The sequence below is a fragment of the Rhinatrema bivittatum genome, chromosome 1 (genome assembly GCF_901001135.1).
Source record: "Rhinatrema bivittatum chromosome 1, aRhiBiv1.1, whole genome shotgun sequence".
NCBI classification, from domain to species: domain Eukaryota; kingdom Metazoa; phylum Chordata; class Amphibia; order Gymnophiona; family Rhinatrematidae; genus Rhinatrema; species Rhinatrema bivittatum.
This window is the reverse complement of record NC_042615.1, coordinates 408,425,663-408,451,924: the sequence shown is the minus strand read 5'-3', so window position 1 is coordinate 408,451,924 and position 26,262 is coordinate 408,425,663. Positions and strand designations below refer to the sequence as shown.

Here is a 26,262-nt window from a genome sequence, read left to right as displayed (position 1 = left end):
TATTTGTATTTTTGTCTGCGTCTGTCTCTACAAATTGTTTGTGAGCAAGGGTCCTTCCTCAAGCAATTTCTTTTGGGGGAAGAGAGTATGGCAGACCCCCCAGTCTGGCTACCAGATGTCACTGTCCCTGTATATAACACGCTATTAAAAAGCCATATATACCCCTCAGTCCCTCCCACCTGGAATGTCTGGATTAGATGCCTGAAGACTATTTAACCCAGCCATTTTAAGTCACATTAGGATCAATTTGGGGAAGCAAGGGAAGAGTAGGATGTCTGCTTATTACACTCTGATGAGGCTTCCCAGCTTCACACTAAAAGATTTTCTTTTAGATGTAACACCTCCCAGTGCACTCCCTGCCGGAGGGTCCTTCTATTGTTGTGCTCCGCGGTCGTAGGACGACACGACCGCGCTCCCCTACCTCCTCTGTGGCGGCGGTCCGCCGCGACAACGTCGGGAAACCCCTGACCCGGTGCCTGGCGCAGCTCCCCGGCCTGACCGCGTGGCGAAGAGCCGTCCCTGCTCTGCTCCTGCGCCGTTCCTGCAGCCCTTCCTCTGCGGAGAGATTCAAAGATGGCCGCCGCCATCTTTAGACGCGAGGCCGTGCCTCTTCATTAGAATTAAAGGGACCTGATCCCTTAAATTTACCACAGCTGTTCCTTAGGAGCCTGAGCAGAGGAAGTATATAAGGAGACTTCCTCTGCTCATTCCTTGACTCGGCAATGTCCCAACGCTGTCTAGTCTGCTTGCTTCGGTGAGTTCCTTGTGCTTGGATGCTGGTTCCTGTTTCGTCTTGGTGTTCCTGGTTCCTGACTTCGGATTGGCTTACGGAGATTCTCTGGTTCCTGACTTCGGATTGGCTTATGGTGATTCTCTGGTTCCTGACCTTGGCTTGGCAAGCGGTGATTCTCTGGTACACGACTTCGGACTGGTTAGCGTTGACCCTCTGGTACTCGACCTAGGACTTCTTCAAGACTCCGTCTCCAAGTCCCAGCGGCCCAGGTCCCTACGGGCTCCTCCTGGGGGAACTGTGGGCTTCCAGGGCGAAGCTCCAGTTGGCCTTTGCACCATTGCCTGACCTCCCTAGGTCCACCTAAGTCCCAGCGGTCGGGTCCCTACGGGCTCCTCTCGGGGGGACCACAGACCACCAGTGGTGAAGACACAGCGCCTCATCTCGGCTCTTCATCGTCTCCGTGTTCTCCTCAGCCCCCAGTGCCAAGGGTCAACTGGTCCTGCCTCCTGTTCTGCCTCGCCACCCGACGAGAGAGCCTACGGACCCTCCGAAAGGTATTCCATCCTTTCGTCGGCCAAGGGTCCACAAGCCTGAGCATAACACTACTAATTTGAAGAGATATAGATTTTTAAGCCTGATACCCTTTTGGGGTGAAAGGGATCTCTACACGGGACCAAAGACCTGAAAACCTATTCTAAACCATAGGTAGGCAAGCACCAGTGATGAAACCTGCTGCGAGAGACACTTAAGGTAGAAGATGTATCAATTTAAACTTTAAAGTATTTAAGAACATAAGAACATGCCATACTGGGTCAGGCCAAGGGTCCATCAAGCCCAGCATCCTGTTTCCAACAGTGGCTAATCCAGGCCATAAGAACCTGACAAGTACCCAAAAAATAAGTCTATTCCATGTTACTGTTGCTAGTAATAGCAGTGGCTATGTTCTAAGTCAACTTAATTAAAAGAACTTATCCAATCCTTTTTTAAACATAGCTATACTAACTTCACTAACCACATCCTCTGGCAACAAATTCCAGAGTTTAATTGTGCGTTGAGTGAAAAAGAACTTTCTCCGATTAGTTTTAAATGTGCCACATGCTAACTTCATGGAGTGCCCCCTAGTCTTTCTATTATCCGAAAGAGTAAATAACCAATTCACATCTACCTATTCTAGACCTCTCATAATTTTTAAACACCTCTATCATATCCCCCCTCAGCCTTCTCTTCTCCAAGCTGAAAAGTCCTAACCTCTTTAGTCTTTCCTCATAGAGGAGCTGTTCCATTCCCCTTATCTTTTTGGTCGCCCTTCTATGTACGTTCTCCTTCGCAACTATATCTTTTTTGAGATGCAACCAGAATTGTACACAGTATTATGACATTATGACAGTATTATGACATTTTCCGTTTTATTCAACATTCTGTTTCTAATAATTCTTAACATTCTGTTTGCTTTTTTGACTGCCGCAGCACACTGAACCGACAATTTCAATGTGTTATCCACTATGACGCCTAGATCTCTTTCTTGGGTGGTAGCACCTAATATGGAACCTAACATTGTGTTACTATAGCATGGGTTATTTTTTCCTATATGCATCACGTTGCACTTATTCACATTAAATTTCATCTGTCATTTTGATGCCCAATTTTGCAGCCTCACAAGGTCTTCCTGCAATTTATCACAATCTGCTTGTGATTTAACTACTCTGAACAATGTTGTATCATCTGCAAATTTGATTACCTCACTCGTCGTATTTCTTTCCAGATCATTTATAAATATACTGAAAAGTAAGGCTCCCAATACAGATCCCTGAGGAACTCCACTGCCCACGCCCTTCCACTGAGAAAATTGTCCATTTAATCCTACTCTCTGTTTCCTGTCTTTTAGCCAGTTTGTAATCAATGAAAGGACATCACCACCTATCCCATGACTTTTTACTTTTCCTAGAAGCCTCCCATGAGGAACTTTGTCAAATGCCTTCTGAAAATCCAAGTGCACTACATCTACTGGTTCACCTTTATCCACATGTTTATTAACTCCTTCAAAAACGTGAAGCATATTTGTGAGGCAAGACTTACCTTGGGTAAAGCCATGCTGACTTTGATCCATTAAACCATGTCTTTCTAGATGTTCTTTGATTTTGATGCTTAAAACACTTTCCACTATTTTTCCTGGCACTGAAGTCAGGCTAACCGATCTGTTGTTTCCCAGACTTTAACAGTGTGGGGAGATTTTGGTTCTCCTTTCGCCACTGGATTTGCAGTGCTGAGAGCTAGCTTGATCCCACTGATATTTCCCCAAGAGAAATCTCTCAGAAATATCAGTAAGTAATGGACAGAAGAACAAGAGCAGGAGACCCCAGTCGGATCTCCACACACCAAAGTACCAGTTTAGGCTGATTGAGGAGACGATGTTTAAAGGTAGGATTTTTGAAATAAAGTTGGGAACCCCTCCACTAGAATTCTCTCACAGCTCCAGGGAGAGTTAACACATTTAAAATTAACTCTACCCAGATGCCTGGAGAAAGACACCTACCTACCCAGAATTATATTTGTACTACCATCAGTCAGATGTAAACTCAACATTTTTGACTGGTGGACATAAATAAAAAATTATTAATCTATAAACTTTTATTTAACACCCAGATCTGGTCCTGTCTACTCATTTCAGCCTCTCACCTCATGAGAAGCACTTACAGTTCATACTCACACCGGGGTAGATTTAAAAAAATATGCGTGGGCGTACATGTGCACACGCTACCCGGCGCGCACACATGTACGCCCAATTTTATAAAATGCACATGCCGGCATGCAATCTTCTGACACAGTGGCAAATGGCCACTGTGCCGGAGGCCTCTGGCCCCACCCCCACCTCACCCCCCACCCCGCCTCTTTTGTAAAGCCCCAGGACTTTACACGGGTCACCGGGCCTTTATAAAATAGGCCCAGCACGTGTAAGTCAATTTACGCACTTAGAGCTTTTAAAATCCGTCCCACTGGGAATATTGCAATATCGTCTGGACCATAAGCAAGAACTTCCTCCTGTAAAAAGAGTCCCACCAGGAATTGCGAGTAAAGTGTGGGATGGATTATGCTAGCCAGAGCAGCCCCTACCCAGAATTTACACACTTGAAGAATATGTCAACTCCATCATCCATGCAAAAGACAAAGAATAAAGTGACCATAAGTATTAATTGAAATGTACAATAACTGAACTACAAATCGCAACAAATCAGACTATTTATGCAGTGCAAAATGGACTAAAAGAAACATTACAATTCCTGATAAATAAAATCAGGAAATATAAATCATCAATAGAAGTAGAACCATACTAATAAAAATAATATTTCAAAATATCTGACAAATAGAATAACATCCAATAATTTAAAACTTATACATTTTCCAAAAACCAATAAAATATTTCATCACCATTACCTTTGTATTCCAGCCCTAAGATGTATATCTGATACACCTGCTCTCAAACCCCTTCTCTATATGCCACCAGCTAACACCTCTCATCCCTCTCCCCTAACTCCCATTAGCACCTCTTAACTACTCATGTGATAAAAATGTTTCCTCTTCCCTGCTACCTCATCCCTGTATACCTCTCCTTCCATGACCACACTAAACAATGTCTGTATCCATCACTAAATATATGATATATATCACTTTGAATTACTGTAATTGGCTACTTATAATATTTATGTCATGATGTAAATGTAAACCATTGTGATCTTCACTTGGAACGATGGTATTATAAAATGGCTAAATAAATAAGTACAGTGGTATACAGATTGAGGGTGTCTGAAAGACTATGGGTGAGAAAACAGGAGTCTGTGTGAAACAGAATTTTGTATGTCACTGAAAGATTTATCTGCAACAGTGACTATCTGGAACATAATGAGGGTGTGTGAAAAAGTGAATGTCTGGCACACACGTCTGTTATTTATTGAGAGTTAACTTCTGGAAAAATGGATTATAAAAAGTGAAAACAGTATATGGATAAATTATTAATCAATAAAACGTTGAGATGAAAGTTGAGACAGTGCTTGGGTGAACTTGCCTTAGTAGCCCATCATTATTGATGGGCCCTTTCAGCCAGTATAAGGTATGTGTTGACCCTCATAAATATTTATAGCTACCTGATATCTAGCAAAATCAACCCTTTGTTGCTGGATGCTGAATTAAAAAAATGTGAATTATAGATTTCTATTATTTTACTTTACAGTTTGAAAACATTAGTGAATGTTACCAACAATAATTTAATTACTTCTTCTTTTCCTTTTTCTAGGAGCGCCAGGAAACAAGAGAATTATTATTTTTGTAGATGATTTAAACATGCCAAAATTGGATCGGTATGGATCCCAGCCACCAATTGAGTTACTGCGACAATTCCAAGATTTTGGAGGATTTTATGACCGGGAAAAGCTTTTTTGGAAGGAAATACAGGTTATTCTATGGTCTATTGTATAATATGGTGACTCAAAATTATTTTAATTGTGCAATAATGCACAAAAACGTAATGTTTTTGGATACTTCAAATATTTTTGAGTTAGAAACTAGAAAAATATACATATTCAAAATTATGATCAAAGCCACATGATGCAAATATTGAAGGATGGTTGTGTTTTGGGAACTGGAGTCACCGATTGAATAAAAACAATCCAGGAACCTCAAAAGAAAATCTAAAAGTCCCTTATACAATCTAGATGTCATGGATGTGAGTCCTTGGTCTATGGCTTGGTTGATGCAGCCTAGCAGGCGAATGAATTAGGCCTACTCCAACAGCAGATGGACTCACTCCTGCAAGGATTGGGTCTAGGGCCTGACCTACACCAGCCCTGTTCTCCGCAGGTTAGCCCTTGGGTTCCAGGAGCCAGCAGGGATTAGGCAATGGCCTGAAAGAAACGGTCAAATGAAGTCGAGTAGCAAGCTGAGGTCAGAGCAGGCAGCAAGCAAACAGTATTGAGGTCTGGGCTGAGGTTGGAGCAGGCAGAGGTCAGGTAGCATTGGGGTCCAGGCTGCGGCTGGACCATATGAAAATCAGGCAGGGTCAAGTTTCAGGCTGAGGTCAGGGCAGGCAGCAGTCCAAGGGCATAGTTAAGGGCCAAAGCCAGGGTCAAATCCAGGAGTCAGGCAGAGATGGACAGACAAGGAACCAAGACACGAGTGAAACAAGTAAGGCAAGGCACGGCAAGGAAAATGGAGAGACAAGGCAAGGCGAGCAAAAGACAGCAATAGCAACATGCACTGCAGGAGCAAGAGAACCTGTTGCTGAGACGTCGTCATAGCACAGTGGGAGTTTAAATACCCCATTGCATGACGTCCCTAGAGTGTGCCATCTGAGGGTTTTCCTACCGTGGAGCCTTTAAGAAGTGCCATGCTGTGTGCATGCATGTCTAGGAGGCTCCAGGTTGGTACGGTAAGATGACATCTTGGCGGCATGGGAGCCGCGATGATGGGAGTGAGTGTGGCTGGTCATGGGACATCCCGCTGCCAGCCAAAACATTAAACTGGAGCGTAACTTTTATTTTGTTTTTCCCAAATCATTTATATAAGATCCAAGATCTAAAAAAACCTGTGCCTGAACAGCAATACCCGAATTCAAGGCACGAGTTTTGATTACATTGTAAGCTCTACCGAGAAGGGACTGCCTCTTCTGTGTACATCGAGTAGCGCTATATAGTAGTAGTAGTGGAAGTATGCAATCTGAATTGTAATATTTTAGCCCATCTTTAGATTTTGCATATGATTCTTTTTGAATTTTCCCTAATATACTTTTAATAACATACTGGTATTATATGAAGCTATATTATTTAGTATTTTTACAATAAGGAATGCTAAATTTTCTAAGCAGGATTTTTTTTCACTGTCATTGATATTTTGTTTTTCTTTTCTTTCAAATGTGTTTATTCATCATTTTCATCTAGTAACATTTTCCTGGTCTTTATGGGCTTCCAGCTCAATCATAAGCTGCCCAAATTGGGGTAATATTTTGGTTCAAAATAGCCATTATCAGGGTTATAAAATCATAAAACAAATCTGAAATGTTTTGTCTTAATATGGGAGTTCCTCAGGGATCAGATCTTTCAGTCTCTTTATTCAACATATATATTGCACCCTTTCTTAGCATCCAGGTAGATGAATCCAGAACCAGTGGGTTATGCTCCTCTACCAGCAGATGGGAGATGGAGCAAAGCTGTCATGACAGTATATATACCCTGCAGTGACATCAGCCCACCAGTATTCTCCATCTCTAGCAGATGGTGGGCGTGCATCTCCCTACTGGGGATCACTTTGAGTTTTAGAAGGAGAAAGAAAAAACATTTAATTTGCCCTGCTCTCCTGCGGTGATACCAAATGGTCCCTCCCCCAGTTGAGAATTCCTGAGGTGATTTCTGTGGTCCCTCAAATGAGTTCCTTGATCTGGTAGTTGGTTTTTCAGCCAGGGTGGACTTAGCTGTTGAAACACCTGAAAGGCAGTGGGTGCAGGAAGTCAAGCGTGGTGATGACTGTATATGCCCTCTCCCCCAGCAGCCAAAGACCAACTTTGTACTCAGCCGGGATGGGCTGAGCTCAGATAAAGCTTAAAAAACAAAACAAAACAGAGAACAGAGAAGGAGGATTATTTTGTAGGGTTTTCTCCTCTGGTCTCCATGCCCAGCACACTGATCCGAAGTTTGATCCCGCCTCCGAGGGAGTTTAAAAGACGTGGGCAACTTGGTGGGTGGATCAGCCCTTTTGGACTAGGCCCTGCTCATAGGCTTTTTTCTGTGCACTGTGTAGTAGGCCATGGCAGTGTTTTTGCACATTTGCCTGTGCATTAGGCTGCCCTCGTCAGGCCTGTTGGTTTGTGCGAGTGCATCCAGCTGGGCATCCAGTTGTGTGCCCAGTTTGTGGATGCTTAGTTGGATGCCTAATTGGGCATCCAGTTGGTAGTGGTGTCTAATTTAGGCACGCGCTTTCCTTTACACAATATGGGCAGCATTGAGGGTGCTCAGTTTTTGGGTGCTCTGCAAGGCACAGTGTTGCGCGCTTAAATTCTGGATACCTAAAGTTTGGATGCCTATTATTTACAGCGCAATTTCAGCTGAACGCACACCTTTCAGTCACCTGTTAAGTATACTGACTGACTGATGTCACCTATAGCTAAGAATCCTAAGCACCTTACCCATTGTCATGTTCGGGCATCTCAGCCAGATGTTCCCTCTAACTTGTGCCAGTGCTGCTTGGAGGCTCATGGAGAATTGTCTGATTTTACTAAGCCCGGTTTTTCCCAGCCTGATGAGGGCCTGGGTAAAGACATGTCAGAAGAGGCGCCTGACTTTGGAACTCCCTTAACTGGTTCATCAGCAGGGGAAGGTAGTTCAGTGGCACAGGAAAAGTGCCTCCTGGCTTTCGCATGGATCCTTCTGCCTTTTCTTGGTGGAATTTTTCAAGGATTGCAATCCTTTCTTCAGGCACAGTCTTCGGCCCCAACCAGTCTTGCCAGGCCAGAGTCGCAGGGGGTGAACTCCCTAATGCTTGGTGTTGCGGTTAAGCACCAAAGTACACCTAGATAGGTAACTGGTCTTCCCTATAGGGAATCAGTATGACACTGATGATGAAGCTGATCCTTACTCTCTGGAGAATGGAGAAATTCCTCCGGGATTGGAACCATATAGGACTACGTTGCGGTTCTTTCATAGAGATGAGTTACCGACTCTGATTTCCCAGACATTAAAGATGCTGGGAGTCACTGGGGCTGATTCATGTCTGAGCCAAAGAAAAATCCCATTTTGATTTGTTTGCGTAACGCCTCTTGCTTTTTCCCTGTTATGGAGGCCATTCAAGAATTGATTGATCTTGATTGGGGTACCCCGGAAGCTAATTTCAAAGGAGGACGAGTCTTGGATTCAGTGGCTAGAGAGCGGTTGCGTTTTCTAAAAGTAGACGCGCTTGTGTATGCTGTTTCCAAGTGGATGACTATCCCATAGAGGGAGGAGTGGACTTTAAGGACGTGCAGGATAGAAGGATTGAGGCCGTCCTTAAATAAGCATTTGAAGCATTGACAATGACCTTGCAGATAGCTTCTTGATGCTCCCTGGTGGCTCGCTCCTGTTTATTTCTCTCTCAGGAGGTCAATCAATCTAATGTGAATTCCAGAGCACTAACGGAGCCAGCCTTTTTCTCAGATAAAGGCTGTGATTTGGTCCGCACCTCAGTCAGAGGGGTGGCTTCAGTAATAGCAGCCAGACTCCAGTTATGACTGAGAAATTGGTCGGCTGATGCAACCTCCAAGGCTATCCTTACGAAATTGCCCTGTAAAGGCTCGCTCTTGTTTGGGAGTGAGTTGGAGAAAATGGCCAATAAGTGGAGCGAGTCCCAGGTTCCTTGGTTGCCAAGGGATAAGAAGCAGATGCTGCACTCCTTTAGCATGAGAGGTCATGCTAGAGGATTCAAGAGTTTTCACCCTACAGAAGAGCAGCCTTTCAGAGGCCTCAACCTTTTGGTAGGTCTCAGTCCTTTTGTCCCAGACAGCCCAGACAAGGCACAGGCTGAGGCAGTGGAACTCCCCAAGCCTCCCAATGAAGGTGTGCCGACCCACCCCCAGGAACAGGAGATAGGGGGTCGCCTCTCTCAATTTATATCAGAGGTGGGTCAAAATCACGTCAGACCAGTGGGTCTTGGAGGTGATACGAGATGTATATGCTTTGGTATTTCTCAGTGTTCCTCGGAAAATGTTCATGGTGTCTCCTTGCCACTCCCTGCAGAAGAGGCATCAGTGGAGTGTAGATTGTCAAAGCTCCTCAGTCTGAGGGCTATGCCCACGTCTAAAGAAAATACAGGCCGATATTGCATTTATTTCATTGTGCCCTAAAAGGAGGACTCTTTTTGACCCATCCTGTATCTCAAAGGAGTCTTCTGTTATTTGCGGGTGACTCATTTTTGTATGGAAACCTTGCACTCAGTGATATGGCCGTGCAGTTGGGGTAGTTTCTGACCTCCTTGAATCTGTCCGAGTGTTAGAAACATGTTGGAAATCTGTTAACAAAGCTCTGTGGTGAAAGCTGGGAGTTAGCAATCTGTCATAAATCTCTGTTGTTAATGCTGGTAATAGCAATCTGTTGTTATTTAGAATAGTTGTGGGTGGATCCTTGGACCAGTGGCAGATGACCACACCCTCGGGGGAAATCCCGAGAGGGCCCACTGGTCAGGCTTAGTGAAGAGACAGACACACACTAGTTCTTTTATTAGACAATATAGTAAACCACTAGAGGTGGCAGTAGTGAGCTGGAAGCGCCCGGCTGGGCTGTAGTCCCTCAGGTATTGGAACAGCGATCCCAGGGTGGCTGAGCTGTAGAGAAACTAAGAAAGTGAATAGGCAGTATATGCAGAGTTCAGGAAAAGTCCTTGATGGTAACCCTCACACAATAGTCTCTTAAGGCAGCCCAGGAGTTGGTATGCATTAGGCCCTCGAGAAGCGAGTACCTGGTTCCAGGGAAAGCTCTGAGAGATAGATAAGACTCACTGATGTTAAGCAACAAAGACTTCTTAGAAGCAATACATTAAACCACCAAAGGTGGCAGTAGTGAGCTGGAAGTGCCCGGCTGGGTTGTAGTCCCTCAGGTGTTGGAACAGCGATCCCAGAGTGGCTGAGCTGTAGAGAAACTAAGAAAGTGAATAGGCAGTATATGCAACGTTCTGGAACTAGTCTTTGATGGTAACACTCACACATTAGTCTCTTAAGGCAGCCTGGGAGATGGTATGCATTAGCCCTCGAGGAGCAAGTACCTGGACCCAGGGAAAGCTCTGAGAGATAGATGGAAACTCACTGATGTTGAAGCAGTGATGACTTCTTAGCAGAAGTGGTATCCAGGAGCAAGTCTGGGACGTGGGCCCTTGAGGAGCGAGTACCGGTTCTGCACTGCGACCTGAAAAGAAAAAGAGAGAGCGAGCCCCCCGAGGAGCGGGTATCTCTAGTGAAGTCAGAGGAGGCAGAATAGCTAGGGTTGCGGAGAGCGAATCCCATCTGCAGCGACCAGTAGGAAGTGAACCCCTTGCTAACTTGTCTTGTTAGCGAAAACTGAGACCTTAAATATCTGGAGCTGGTGACGTCATCTCAGGGGGACGCCCCTGAGGTTCGCGCCAACGCTGGTACATCAGTCGGGCCGTGCGCGCTCGCACGCCCTTAGGGATCTAATCAACATGGCGGCTTGCAGCATCGAGTCGGTCCGGGAACGCCGGAGGAGGATGGCCAGAAGACGCCGCAGCAGTCAGCCTTCCATCAACCTCGGAGGGAGTCACCAACGAGGTAAGGTGGGCGAAGCAGAGACTTTGGGCAGCGACGGACACAACACCGAGCCATACCTGCATATTCCCATCTGGCTAGAGCACCAATATTTTCTGCGATACATGGTTTTTGGATGTCATTATCAGTTTCAAGCACTGTCTTTTGGTCTGGCCACCACATCCAGAATTTTTTCCAAGATTATGGTGGCGGTGGTGTCACAGTTGAGAAAGGATGGGATTCTGGTACACCCATACTTGTATCTGGCTGATTCAGGCCAAGTCTCTGGAAGAGAGCCTCCTGGTGTCGAACAAGGTGATATCTTTGCTGTAGGAGTCGGTTGGATAGTAAACCTGGCTAAGAGTAGTCTTCAAACCAACAGAGCCAAGCTGCACTCAGCAACTAAATTACCACCACGATAAGTGCAGAAATATTGCATAGTCCATAGGCATTCAACAATTGTTCTTTATTATTCTTATATTCCAGCAACTCAACTGCTTTATAGTAAGCTTTCTATCAGCGTAACTCAATAAGTCCCCGACACGGTCCTGTGTTTCGCCAAGGCTGCGTCGGGAGGGACAGTAGATAGGGATAGGTGGCGATGTCCTTTCGTGGATTGCAAACTGGCTAAAAGACAGGAAACAGAGAGTAGGATTAAATGGACAATTTTCTCAGTGGAAGAAAGTGGACAGTGAAGTGCCTCAGGGATTTGTATTGGGACCCTTACTTTTCAATATATTTATAAATGATCTGGAAAGAAATACGACGAGTGAGATAATCAAATTTGCAGATGACACAAAATTGTTCAGAGTAGTTAAATCACAAGCAGATTGTGATAAATTGCAGGAAGACCTTGTGAGACTGGAAAATTGGGCATCCAAATGGCAGATGAAATTTAATGTGGATAAGTGCAAGGTGATGCATATAGGGAAAAATAACCCATGCTATAATTACACAATGTTGGGTTCCATATTAGGTGCTACAACCCAAGAAAGAGATCTAGGCGTCATAGTGGATAACACATTGAAATTGTCGGTTCAGTGTGTTGCGGCAGTCAAAAAAGCAAACAGAATGTTGTGAATTATTAGAAAGGGAATGGTGAATAAAATGGAAAATGTCATAATGCCTCTGTATCGCTCCATGGTGAGACCCCACCTTGAATACTGTGTACAATTCTGGTCGCCACATCTCAAAAAAGATATAATTGCGATGGAGAAGGTACAGAGAAGGGCTACCAAAATGATAAGGGGAATGGAACAGCTCCCCTATGAGGAAAGACTAAAGAGGTTAGGACTTTTCAGCTTGGAGAAGAGATGGCTGAGGGGGGATATGATAGAGATGTTTAAAATCATGAGAGGTCTAGAACGGGTAGATGTGAATCGGTTATTTACTCTTTCGGATAATAGAAAGACTAGGGGGCACTCCATGAAGTTAGCATGGGGCACATTTAAAACTAATCGGAGAAAGTTCTTTTTTACTCAAAGCACAATTAAACTCTGGAATTTGTTGCCAGAAGATGTGGTTAGTGCAATTAGTATAGCTGTGTTTAAAAAAGAATTGGATAAGTTATTGGAGGAGAAGTCCATTACCTGCTATTAAGTTCATTTAGAGAATAGCCACTGCCATTAGCAATGGTAACATGGAATAGACTTAGTTTTTGGGTACTTGCCAGTTCTTATGGCCTGGATTGGCCACTGTTGGAAACAGGATGCTGGGCTTGATGGACCCTTAGTCTGACCCAGTATGGCATTTTCTTATGTTCTTATGTTCTTAAATCAACAGTTCTGAAAATAGAATATATAAAAAACGGACTATGTAAAGGGATGAACCATGACCAACCAACAGTCAAATATAACAATTTCAAATGTACAAAAATATATATTTACATACCTAAAGCATATCCACATGAAATTTGACAGGGAGCGCGTCTATACACCTTACACAGAGGTTTTTAACAGAGTAAAAGGCGCGAAAGACAAGTGAACCAATCAACATTCTGCAGGGAACAGCCAGAAAGTTGATTGGTTCACTCAGAGTGACTCCAGGGGTGATACAGCTATGTACTGTTCTTTCCTTTATTGCCAAAAGTGGTCTCAGATTTTCAGTTGAATCAGTCCATTTCCCTGCCATCTCTAGATAGGGAGAGAGATGCAGACGAGTATTGCCTGTTGCAACCCTTGGATGTTAAGAGACATATCATGAAGTATCTGAGATTTCTAGACCGCTCAGGAAAATGGATCACCTGTTTGTCTTCTACAGTGGAAATAAAAAGAGCAAGCCGGCTTTGCGGGCTACAATAGCTCACTTGATTAAGGAGGCAGTCATGGATACTAAACAGCTCATTTTACTAGGCCTCAGGCAGTGTCATGGATGGAAGATAGATTGTTGTTTCCTGTCGACAATTGCCGAGCTGAAACATGGTCCTCTTTATACACCTTTTCCAGGTATTATCGTCTGGATGTGCAGGCCTGGGAGGATGCAGCCTTTGCATGTGTGGCTTTGGCTGGACCGTGGGCAGCCTCCCGCCCTCGGGAGTAGCTTGGATACATCCCACTGGTTCTCGATTCATCTATCTAGACACTAAGAAAAGAGAAGTTACTACTTACCTGATAATTTCCTGTTAGGATTTATGGACCCTTGGCCCAAGGTGGGGTTAATGCTACCTGAGGGGTTGAGCCCCACAGGTCCCCACCATCAGGAGGCGAGGCTGCCTGGGAACAGAGGTAAACAGGAACTTCGCAAGTACCGGCCCTCATTCCCCACAGGTTGAGCCCTTGGGTGCCGGGGCCGACTGGTCTTAGGTGCACCTCTGTGTTGCTGGTCCTTGAGAGAGGAGGCGACTGGAGACAAGGAGTGTTAGTAAGGTTAAGTATAGTCCAAGACAGAAGTACTCTTGGAGGGAAAGGGAGAGAAAGCCTCCTGGGGTGAAAGGCCACTGCAGTTCCAACGACAATGGGGCAGGACCACGTGGGAGTGCCCCTGAGGAGAGGAGATGCAGAAGTAGGCTTGTATACTGATATGCTGAAGTAGGGCTAGAGCGGGTGATCCATTGTAGCAGGTACAAGTAGAGTAGTAGCACAGAGACACAGTCCAGTAATGTAACAGCACTGAGCCAGGTCTTGAAGAGAGACAGCACTGAAGTAAGAACTCTGATGTAGAAGTGCTGAGTCAGGTCCCAAGGAGTGGGCAACATGGAGACAGGGTCCCAGGTATGGTAGCGCTGAGCTATGCCCTGAGGAGTGTTAGTAAGGTTAAGTATAATCCAAGACCGAGGTACTCTTGGAGGGAAAGGGATAGAAGGCCTCCTGGGGTGAAAGGCCACTGCAGTTCCAACGACAATGGGGCAGGACCACGTGGGAGTGCCCCTGAGGAGAGGAGCTGCATAAGTAGGCTTGTATCCTGATATGCTGAAGTAGGGCTAGAGCAGGGTATCCACTGTAGCAATTACAAGTAGAGTAGTAGCACAGAGACACAGTCCAGTAATGTCACAGCACTGAGCCAGGTCTTGAAGAGAGACAGCACTGAAGTAGGAATTCCGATGTAGAAGTGCTGAGTCAGGTCCCGAGGAGCATGCAGCGTGGATACAGGGTCCCAGGTATGGTAGCGCTGAGGCACGCCCCGAGGAGCAGAAAGCAAAGAGACTGGGTCCCAGGTGTAGTGCTGAGCCAGGCCCCGAGGAGCAGGAAACGCAGAGGCTGGGTCCCAGATGAAGTATCGCTGAGAAAGGCCCGAACGAGCAAGAAGCGCAGAGACAGAGTCCCAGGTGAAGTAGTACTGAAACAGGATACCAATGAGAAGCGCAGGGATCCGTAGAGCAGGAAACAACAGGTCCGGATACTGGAGCAAGCACCAGAAAGGAACCAGGGAACTCGTTGCCAAGTCGGTTAGTGAAGGCTGGAGGTAGATCTTAAATGTCCCAGGCCTGTGATGTCATCAGCCGGGGATGAGCCTGAGGGTCCCGCCATTGGCCCTTTAAAGGGAGGACAGATGGCGCACACGTGCGCCTAGGGAGGTCCAGGGTCAGAACGCTGGTCGACGGCATCCCAGCCGCCATGTGGAGCACAGGGAGCCAGGAGGAACGCAGCGGGAGCAACTGGCCACAGCCGTGAGTGCACTGGCAGTAGAGAACCAAGCATGGCATGATGTGAGATGAACCGGCTGCGAGCAGCTGTGGCCGGTGGCCATAACATTTCCTTTTCTTTAGGACAGGCAGATGAATCTAGCTTCCTGCTCTTAGCTGCTGAATGAATGTGCTATTGTCCTTCTGCGTGGCTTTGTGTTCTGGGGGTTACTGGTAAGTGTTAATCCTAGATTAGTGTTAATACATTCTTTGTTTGAGCTTCATGTTTCCTGTTGGCTGAGTGCTGGATTGGTAATCTGTTATTAATCAAGTTTTTGTTAGTCTGTCCACAATTAGCTTTTGTATAGAATACTGGCAGACTGATGTCACTGTAGGGGTATATTTACTGTGATGTCAGCTTTGCTCTGTCCCTATCTGCTGGTACAGGTGCATAACCAACTTGTTCTGGATTCATTTTTCTGTCCTAAAGAAAATAGTTTTACAAACTTTCATATATTCATTGATTTTGTCTTCCTTAGAACTCTATTATTTCTCACAGGACAAGCAGGATGGTTGTCCTCACAAATGGGTGACATCGAGGATGGAGCCCAACCACGGAAAACGTCTGTCAAAGTTTCAGGAACTTTGACTGACCCCTACTGCGCATGCCCAGCACGGCACTAACCCTGCAGCCAGCAAGGGTCTCCCTTCAGTCTTCTTTTTTCCACGCAGCAGTAGCCACGCGGTTAAGGAGCTCTTACCACATTCCTGACAGGAATTTCTTCAACTAATTTCTTGAAGAAAAATTTGCCCCTCAGGGGTCTCCCCTCTTCAAGGTTTGCTCCGCAGTACTTCGGTAAGTTTTTGCCGTCGTTTTTGTCGACTACCATCGAGTTTGGCCCTCGAGGCCTGTTGGCAGTCGACCGTCCCGGGGCTAAATTTTTGGCCCATGGCCATGGCGTCGGAGTTCCGTCGGTGCCCGGACTGTACACAAACTATGTCCATCACAGACCCACATAGAGTCTGTGTTTTGTGTTTAGGGAGTGAGCATGATGTCCTGACTTGCACCAAATGTGCCCTAATGACACCAAAAGGTCGCAAAGCCAGAATGGAGAAAATGGGACTCCTTTTCCATGCCCACACTCTGACGCCATCGATTGCATCAACGTCATCGGAACCGGCACCGTCGAAGTTTCACCATCGTCGACAGCCTCCCGGTGACCGGCTGCCATCGACGTCTCCGCGGCCATCGACTCCCGTCCCTTCCCCCGAAGATCGCGGGGATCGAAGGGAAAAACATCGCCATCGACGTCAGAAGTCTCGGACCGTCGAGGAATCAAAGTCATCGGCCTCAGTTCTGTCCGAGCCTCCTCCTCCGAAGTCTCGACCAGAAGTGGCACCGTCCACTCCTGTCTCGCAGACACCGAGGCAACCCTCACCCCTTCGGGGTTTGGGAGCCGCGACTCCACCGATGACGGTGGTCCCTCCGGCTCAGCCTCAGCCTCCCTCTCCCGTGGAGCCGGGTATTGTTACCCCAGGTCTCCGGGTAGAACTGGACCGGCTGGTCCAGGAGGCCATCTACAAGGCGATGCAACGGTTCCAGACTCCTCCGACACCGAGAGTGGAACCGGTCACGACCCGATTCCAGCAGCACTGGCACCGCTGCTTGCCCAGAAGGAAGTGCTTATGACTGCCCTTCCTCCGGTGATACCAGGGTCTCAGATGGCTATCTCCTCGAGTGGAGAAACACCGTACCGAATTCCCCCTTCGGGGGTAGTACCATCGGTACCATGTCGTCCCTCGCCACCGATGCATTCCACGGGGGCGATACGCACATCAGCTCCATCGAGAATTTCGATGACGGCACCCATACCATAGATGCCGACACCGATTCCTTCGATGCCGGCACCGGCACCGATGCAGGCACCGGTGCCATCGAGGACCTTTTCGATACCCCCGATGATTCCTTCGAGTTTCTCGGAGCCTCAGCCGGGGCCTTCAGGTTTCCAACCCCCTCATGGTCCCACAGGTCAGCAACCTGATCCTTACGACACCTGGGGTGATGATACCTCCACAGACACCGATGATTTGCCTTCACCACCCTCTCCTGCGGGGAGTAGAAAGCATTCTCCTCCTGAGGACCTCTCTTTCATAAATTTCGTGAAGGAAATGTCGGAGTTGGTTCCTTTTCAGCTTCAATCAGAACAAGATGACAGGCACCAGATGATGGAGTTGCTCCAAATCTTGGATGCACCTAAAGTCATCACTTCTATTCCAATTCATCAGGTTTTTCTGGACCTTCTAAAAAAGAATTGGGAATCTCCTGGATTTGTTGCTCCAGTAAACAAGAAAGCTGACTCTACCTATCTTTTACAGTCAGCACCTGGCTTTCAGAAACCTCAGCTAGACCACCACTCTGTTGTGGTAGAATCAGCTCAAAAGAAAGCAAAAAGAATAAAGCCACATTCTTCCATACCTCCTACTAAGGAAAATAAATTCCTAGATAGTATAGGTAGGAAAGTATTCCAAGGAGCCATACTAACTTCTAGAATAGCTTCTTATCAGCTATATATGACCCAATACAATAGGGTCATCTTTAAACAGATACAGGAGTACTCAGATACTTTACCAGAGCAGTGCCAACCACAACTTCAATCCCTTATAAATAAAGGTTTTGAAGCTGGGAAGCATGAGATAAGAACAGCTTATGACATCTTTGATGCTTCCACCAGACTTTCTGCTACCGCCATCTCTGCAAGACGCTGGGCTTGGCTAAAGTCATCTGACCTTCGACCGGAGGTACAGGACAAGCTCTCTGACCTGCCCTGTCTAGGGGATAATTTATTTGGTGAGCAAATTCAGCAAATTGTTGCTGAATTGAAGGATCATCATGAGACACTTAAACAACTCTCATCCATTCCTTCTGACTTACCTTCTAAACAGCCGTTCAAGAAGGACCCAAAAAAGTCCTTCTTCCGTCCACGGAAGTATTATCCCCCACAAGCCAAGCCTAGGTCTGCGAGGCCTTACCAAAAATCTCAGCCTCGCTAGTCTCGGAAACAAAAGCCCACAGCAGCTCCGCAACCTGGCCCTGCATCGGGTTTTTGACTTTCAATTAGAGAGCAGTTGCCAAATCCCTCTTCCAACCATTCCAGTAGGAGGTCGCTTAAGCCACTTTCTAGAAAAATGGCATCATATCACCACAGATCAATGGGTGATAGCGATAATGGCACATGGTTACCACCTCAACTTCCTGACTCTTCCTTCGGATTTCCCACCCATGCAGGCGTGGGGACTCACCGATCACTCTGTTCTTCTAGAGCAGGAAGTTTCCCTTCTCCTCCAGTCAAACGCTATAGAACCCGTTCCTCCCTCACAACAAGGACTAGGGTTCTACTCCAGGTACTTCCTGATTCCAAAAAAGTCAGGAGGACTTCGACCAATCCTGGACTTACGAGCCCTCAACAAGTACCTTTACAGAGAGAAGTTCAAGATGGTAACCCTGGGCTCGCTTCTCCCTCTGCTGCAAAGAGGAGACTGGCTCTGCTCTCTAGACATAAAAGACGCCTATACTCACATTGCGATAACGCAACCTCATCGCAAATACCTCCGTTTTTTAGTAGGCCGAAATCACTATCAATACCGAGTGCTCCCTTTCGGCCTGGCATCCGCACCACGAGTTTTTACCAAATGCCTCGTGGTAGTTGCAGCATTTCTCAGGAAGGAAGGTGTCCATGTCTACCCCTATCTGGACGATTGGTTAATCAGGGCCCCAACCCAGCAAATCGCTCGGTCCTCCCTGACCCTGACAATTCAAACACTACTTTCTCTAGGGTTTCTTGTCAATTACGGGAAATCCTACTTAATCCCATCTCAAACCTTATCCTTCATTGGGGCAGACTTGGATACCTTACAGGCAAAAGCCTTCCTTCCTCATCAACGAGTCCAAATCCTTGTGTCCTTAGCTTGCCAGTTGCAGTCTCAACGCACAGCAACAGCTCGACAATTCCTCATTCTCCTGGGACACATGGCCTCCTCAGTTTATGTGACTCCCATGGCCCGCCTGGCCATGAGAGTCATGCAATGGACTCTCAGATCACAATGGATCCAAGCTGTTCAGCCTCTGTCTTCCATTGTTCGCTTCACCGATGCACTCCATCTGTCTCTTGCCTGGTGGAAAACTCAATCCAACCTCCTACAGGGCTTGCCTTTTCACCCACCAGATCCTCAAATAATTCTCACAACCGATGCTTCCAACGTCGGTTGGGGAGCTCATGTAAACAATTTACAAACCCAAGGATTCTGGTCTCCAGAGGAAGCCAAACACCAGATCAACTTCCTGGAACTTCGAGCAATTCGATATGCTCTCATGAATTTTCAAGATTGCCTATCGAACCACGTAATCTTGATTCAGACGGACAACCAGGTGGCCATGTGGTACATAAACAAGCAGGGGTGCACAGGTTCCTTTCTTTTGTGCCAGGAAGCTGCGCAGATTTGGGCAGAAGCCCTCTCCCGCTCCATGTACCTCAGAGCCACCTACTTGCCGGGAGTGAACAATGTCTTGGCAGACAAACTGAGTCGTGTCTTCCACCCACACGAGTGGTCCCTCAATCCCTTGGTAGCAACCATTCTGTTCCAACAATGGGGTTATCCCCAAATAGACCTCTTTGCGTCCCCTCAGAACCACAAAGTGGACAATTACTGCTCTCTCATTCGGAGCCAGCACTCTCGGCCCAGGGATGCATTCTCCCTCCCGTGGACAACCGGTCTGCTTTATGCATTCCCTCCACTTTCTCTTCTGTAGAAGACTCTCATGAAGCTACGTCAGGACAGGGGAACCATGATCCTGATAGCACCGCACTGGCCACGCCAAGTGTGGTTTCCCATACTCCAGGATCTCTCCATCCGCAGGCACATTCCTCTGGGACAGGACCCGCATCTGGTCACTCAAAACGACGGATGCCTCCTCCATCCCAACCTCCAAGCCTTGTCCCTGACGGCATGGATGTTGAAAGGTTAGTCCTTCAACCATTTAACCTTTCGGATTCAGTTTCTCGTGTCCTGATCGCTACACGAAAGCCTTCCACAAGAAAATCTTATTCATACAAATGGAAAAGGTATACATCATGGTGCACTTCTCAGTCCCTTGATCCCCTTTCCTGTCCAATTTCCAGTTTCTTGGACTATCTCTGGCATTTATCTGAATCAGGTCTAAAGACCTCTTCCATCAGAATGCATGTCAGTGTGGTTGCCGCCTTCCATAATGGTATCGGGGGTGTCCCTATTTCAGTACAACCCCTTGTAACACGCTTCCTTAAAGGCTTGCTCCATTTGAAGCCACCTTTACGTCCTCCGGCCCCATCTTGGGACCTTAATTTGGTTCTTGGTTGCCTTATGAAACCACCTTTCGAACCTCTTCACTCCTGTGACCTAAAATATCTCACATGGAAAGTGTTATTCCTTTTGGCTATCACTTCGGCTCGCAGGGTTAGTGAACTACAGGCCTTAGTTACCTATCCGCCTTACACTAAACTCCTGCAGGACCGGGCGGTACTCCCCTCTCACCCTAAGTTTTTGACTAAGGTAGTTTCGGACTTTCATATTAATCAATCCATCATACTACCTATCTTCTTTCCCAGGCCCCACTCCAACTCCGGGGAACAGACTCTGCATACCCTTGACTGTAAACGAGCTCTAGCTTTCTATCTAGACCGTACAGTTGCCCACAGGAAGAGCACTCAATTATTCGTCTCTCTCCATCCTAATAAGTTAGGGCAAACTGTGGGTAAGCAGGCTCTTTCCTCCTGGTTGGCAGACTGCATCTCCTTCTGCTATCAGCAAGCTGGAATTCCTTTCCAAGACCGTGTCAAAGCACACTCTGTGAGGGCCATGGCGACTTCAGTAGCACACCTTCGATCGGTGCCGCTTCCTGACATCTGCAAGGCTGCCACCTGGAGTTCCCTCCATACATTTGCAGCTCATTATTGTCTGGATAAAGCTGGAAGACAGGATTCCATCTTCGGCCAGTCTGTCTTGCGTAACCTTTTTCCAGCATAAGGTACCAACACCCTTCCACCTTCCCGGTAGGGTGCGGATGCCCTCTACCAAATTCCACCCCAGTTGTTGTGCCTGTTGCACACCGTTGGGTACATTTGGTGCACGATAGGACATCCTCAGCTCGGTACTCACCCATTTGTGAGGACAACCATCCTGCTTGTCCTGTGAGAAAGCAAATGTTGCTTACCTGATGTAACAGGTGTTCTCAAAGGACAGCAGGATGTTAGTCCTCACGAAACCCGCCCACCACCCCGCGGTGTTGGGTTCATTTTTTATTATGTTATTTTTCGGCACTGCCTGTAGCTTTGAAACAAGACTGAAGGGAGACCCCTGCTGGCTGCAGGGTTAGTGCCGTGCTGGGCATGCCCAGTAGGGGCCAGTCAAAGTTCCTGAAACTTTCACAGAAGTTTTCCGTGGTTGGGCTCCATCCTCGATGTCACCCATTTGTGAGGACTAACATCCTGCTGTCCTGTGAGAACACCTGTTACATCAGGTAAGCAACATTTGCTTTCCTCTACTTTGGCCTTACTCAGACTACTGTCAAACTCTTGCAAAATGTTCAAAACTCAGCAGCGAGAATTTTGGCTGGGATCTCAATCTGCCAGCACATTTCCCCTATTCTGAAGAAATACCATTGGTTACTAACTAGCGAATAAAATTCAAAATTACTGTGTTGGTTTTAAAGGCCTAAATAGCCGTGTTCACTCTAGCTTCAATGCCTCTTTAAATATCATCCTGTGAGACATTTAAGGTCTGCAACTCAGAATTTGTTGGACATCCAATCTTTTAGATTAGTAAGGTTGGATGAATCCCACTAAAGACTTTTTTATGTATAGGGCCAGAACTCTGGAATACTCTACTTCGTTAGTTAAAGGAGGAGACTTCTTTCCTAAAATTTGGGAAGATGCTTCCTCTTCTCACAAGTTTTTGCTGAAGATTAAATTAGGGAATGAGCATGTGCTAATCTGATGTTTGACTTTCGTCTGACTGTGATTTTGTTTTTTGTTTTTATTTGGTACAAGGTTTTTATCTGTTATTTATTTATTTCTATTCTGTGAAACACCCGATTTGAATTCATGTTATCTGAGAGTTTATGGATGGGAGAAGGAATGAACTGAAGACACAATATGCAATAATTTTGTAGAAACAAGATAGTGTTGCGCTGGAGGTGGATTCTTGGGCTGAGGCGGAGTTGGCGCAACCCGCTGGCAAGGGCCCACGGGTCCCCACCGTCAGCAGGTGGAGCGGACTGAAGCTAGAGGCCACTGGAGATTCACCTATACCAGCCCATATTCCCCTTGGGTTGAGCCTTTGGGTGCCGGGGCCAGCAGGACTTAGGCGGGCCTCGAGATAGAATAATACTAGCAGTTAGTTCAGCCTGGAGTTAGCTGCCAGCAGGTGGTGTAGTCCTATCCAGGACAGGTTGCAGAACGGAAACCCAAGCACCGAGGAACTGGAACAGACTGAGGGTGCTTGAACACAGAGGGGCCGAAGCCCTAGGAATCCACGTCCCAAGGATAGAGACCAAAGAGTCACTGGTGAACTTGAACTGAGGCTGGTGGATGATGTAACAAGCAACAAGGAGCTTGGAACTTAGTCTATAGCAGAGTCGTACGTAGTGTTGGTCTGAGCACGGATAAAGCAGGCATAGTCGGATGTAGCAGTGGTCAGGACATGGAGAAGGCAGGCGTGGTTAGGCAGGCAGAGATCAGGCTTGGAGAACGGCAACGTGGTTAGACAGACAGAGGTCAGGTGTGGAGAAGGCAACATGGTTAGACAGGCAGAGGTAGGGTTGGAGAAGGCAACGTGGTCAGGCAGGCAGAGGTCAGAATCAGGAAGTCAATCATAACGAAGAGACAGACGAACAGAGAAACGGAGGACCGGAGACACTGGAATAGGAATTGAGACACAACGAGCAACGAGTACTTATTTATTTATTTTATTTATTTAGTAACTTTTATATACCGACGAACGTTGGGAACATCTCGTCGGTTTACATATAACAGAACTGAGCAACAGGCTTTACAATTTTTGCGTAATTAGATAATTAAATAAGGAACATTCAGAGCATACAAATAACAGATTAGATTATATAAGTAAAATTATAAAAGTGTGATACATGAAAGAGGTTATCTAAACGGGGGTGGGGGGGTGGGGAGGGGGAGATACTTGGAACCACGGATAGGCAAACCAAGAAAATCTGTTGCAAAGGCCATTCCTTCAGAGAAAACCAGGCAATTTATACTGAGCAGGACATGACATCAATATACAGGGTCCGCGGCCTGGTTCCCACCATGGGCCCTTTAAAATAATAAGAGAGCCATGCGCGTGCACGCCTAGAGGGAGGCGCCACACTGCTGGAGGCTCGGCTGGCGTGGGCGACCGGGCTGGAGGGCCCGGGACGCGAGGTAAGGCCCGAGGTACTAGCTGGGGCATCCCAACTGGAAAGCCCAGGACGTGATGCAGAGGCACTGGCAGGGGTCCGCTGTCAGAGCTGGCGGGCCACTGCTGCCAAGGTGGAAGTACTGGGTCCCGTGGGCTTCGCAGCAAGGTGCGAGGGCTGCCCCCGGGGGTTGCCGCGTGCAGTGAGTATAACAGTACACCCCCTTTACACCTCCCTCCTGGACGTCGGGTTTTGGCCGGATGGATGCGATAGAAACTCCTAAGGAGGGTCTTGTCTAGGGTGTTTTGTGCTGGCTCCCAAGAATTTTCTTCAGATCTATAACCCTCCCAAGACAGGAGGTACTCCCAGCGGCGGCCTGTGCGGTGAACATCTAGCACTTCATGGTCTTGATAAGTTGTTTCTGTTTCTGGCACCAATGCAGGTGGCTCAGGAACCCTTCGAGAAGGCCATGAAAGAACCACTGGTTTCAGCAGGGAGACGTGGAAGCTATTGTGTATACCCAAGGAAGGAGGTAAACAGAGCTGATATGTTACAGGTCCTATATGTCGAAGAATCGAGAAAGGTCCGATGAACCTCAGAGCGAACCTTTGAGAAGGAATTCGGAGCATGATGTATTTAGTGCTCAACCAGACTTTCTGGCCTGGAAGAAATTTTGGAGCTGCGCAGCGATGACTGTCAGCAGTCTTTTTGGCCCGGGAGGCGGTCTGACGTAGGCGAAGATTTGTCTGTTCCCATATTCCCTTAAGGGCATCCATAGTTGCCTGTGCCGCAGGAGACGGCACGGTAAGAAACATGGGTAATGGTGATCGAGGTTGTTTTCCATAGACTATGGAAAATGGTGATGTTCCAGTGGCTGAGGCAACATGCGAGTTGACCAGTTGCCCTGTTGGTTGTTGATATAGGCTCGTAGAAACGCCTTCAAGGAGCGGATCATCCGTTCAGCTTGCCCGTTGGCTTGGGGGTGATAGGCGGTTGCGAGGCTGATATTAATGCCAAACCTTTGGCAAAGGGAGCACCAATATCTGGCGACTAATTGCAGACCGCGATCGGAAACGATGTCCATTGGCAGGCCATGCAGTCTAAATTTTGTTGCGTCCGTCGGTGCTAGACAGCTTCGCCCCATTTGCCTCACCTTATTCATGGCTCCTCCCGCTTACCTAGGAAAGATGGCTACCACAGCGTCTACAAGCCGACCTCTCCGGCATCCCTGGAACGGCTATGGGGCAGCCTCCCGCCATTGCTCCTCTAGGTACCTACTAGGGTGCGAGCGCACACGCAATTCACATCTTTATACCACCCTTGGCGTGAACCTTGAGGGCATTCCCTCATGCTGACATCACGACATCCAGGTATATTACCTTCACTAGATTGCTAGCTGTTTGAGTTAGCAAGGACTCAAACTTCTTCTTGTCCACGCTACTGTGCCGCTTCCGTGCTGCCGCTGGAAGCTCTCTCTCTCTCTGCCTTTTGGGGTAACTACTAACCTGAGTACCCACTCCTCGGGGGCCCTCTGCTTTATTTCAGGTGTCTTACAGGGAACAGGTACTCACTCCTCGAGGGCCTGCTCTCCCTGCCTCGGTGCCTGTACCTTCTTCAACATACCTGGTGGAATCGCATACCAACAGCAAACACCTAGTGAGTACTCTAACTCCTGTCTATCTCATCCACAGTATCTTCTAGCTGGGAAACCTGCTGCAGAACCTCCTTTCATCATCAAGGAGAGAAGGGCTCCATCTGCTGAGGTCCCTGAGACTGCAACTACCAGACTGCCTCACTTCTGCCACCTCTGGTGGCTCTCTTCAAGTTCTTTAATAAAGAACTAACTGTGTTTTGTGCATTACGAGTCTAGCCCAGTGCTGTGGCTCCTCACGGGGCTCCTCCCCGTGGGCGTGGTCATCTCCCACAGCACCCAAGGGTCCACAAAATCACACTTAACCATATCAAATATATGATGAAAAAATAGTCGTGCCAGCTCGGGTGCAGATGGTAGACCTGGAAGTGGCCCAAAATGGGCCATTTTCGAGAAACGGTCTATGGTGACCCATATGACGGTATTACCCCTAGAAGGAGGCAGATCCACAATGAAATCCGTTGACAAGTGAGTTCATGATTTTTCGGGTGCTGGTAGCGGTTGTAAGAGTCCCCACGGTCGCCCGACCGGGGTTTTTGCTGCGCGCAAACAATACAGTATTTAACCTATGCCTTGTCATCGGAGACCAAAGTAGGCCACCAAAAGATCCACTGGAGCAGTGCCACGGTTCATGCTTGTCCTGGGTGACCAGTAATGTTGGAATTGTGGGCCCATCGGAGCACCCTCTCACGAAGGCGTTTGGGCACCAAGGTTTTCCCTGTAGGAATAGGATGGGTTGCAGACAAGGAGATACAAGTTGGATTGATATTTGTCGGCTCTTCAGCGATATCCTCTGGTTCGAAGGACCTGGATAAGGCGTCCGCATGGAGGTTCTTCTTGGCAGGGCGGTAACTGAGCTCAAAATCAAACCGGGAAAAAATAAGGCCCACCGGGCCTGGCGGGTGATAAGACGCTGTGCATGACTTAAGTGCTTTAGATTTTTGTGGTCCCTGAATACAGTGAACTTGTGTTGTGCGCCCTTGAGCCAAGGGCGCCATTCCTCTAGGGCCAACTTTATGGTGAGTAATTCGCAGTCCCCGATACTGTAATTGTGTTCTGCTGGTAAGAATTTTCGTGATTAGAATGAACATGGGACCACAGTACCAGA

General features: G+C 47.2%; 1 protein-coding gene across 1 annotated transcript in view; it reads left to right on the top strand.

Moving 5' to 3' along the window:
* The window catches only part of DNAH6 (dynein axonemal heavy chain 6), a 3,261,518-nt gene that overhangs the window by 1,580,215 nt on the left and 1,655,041 nt on the right, over window positions 1-26,262 (top strand). The window contains 1 exon segment of the mRNA XM_029602297.1: window positions 5,022-5,179. Within this exon segment, the coding sequence (XP_029458157.1) occupies window positions 5,022-5,179 (158 nt within the window).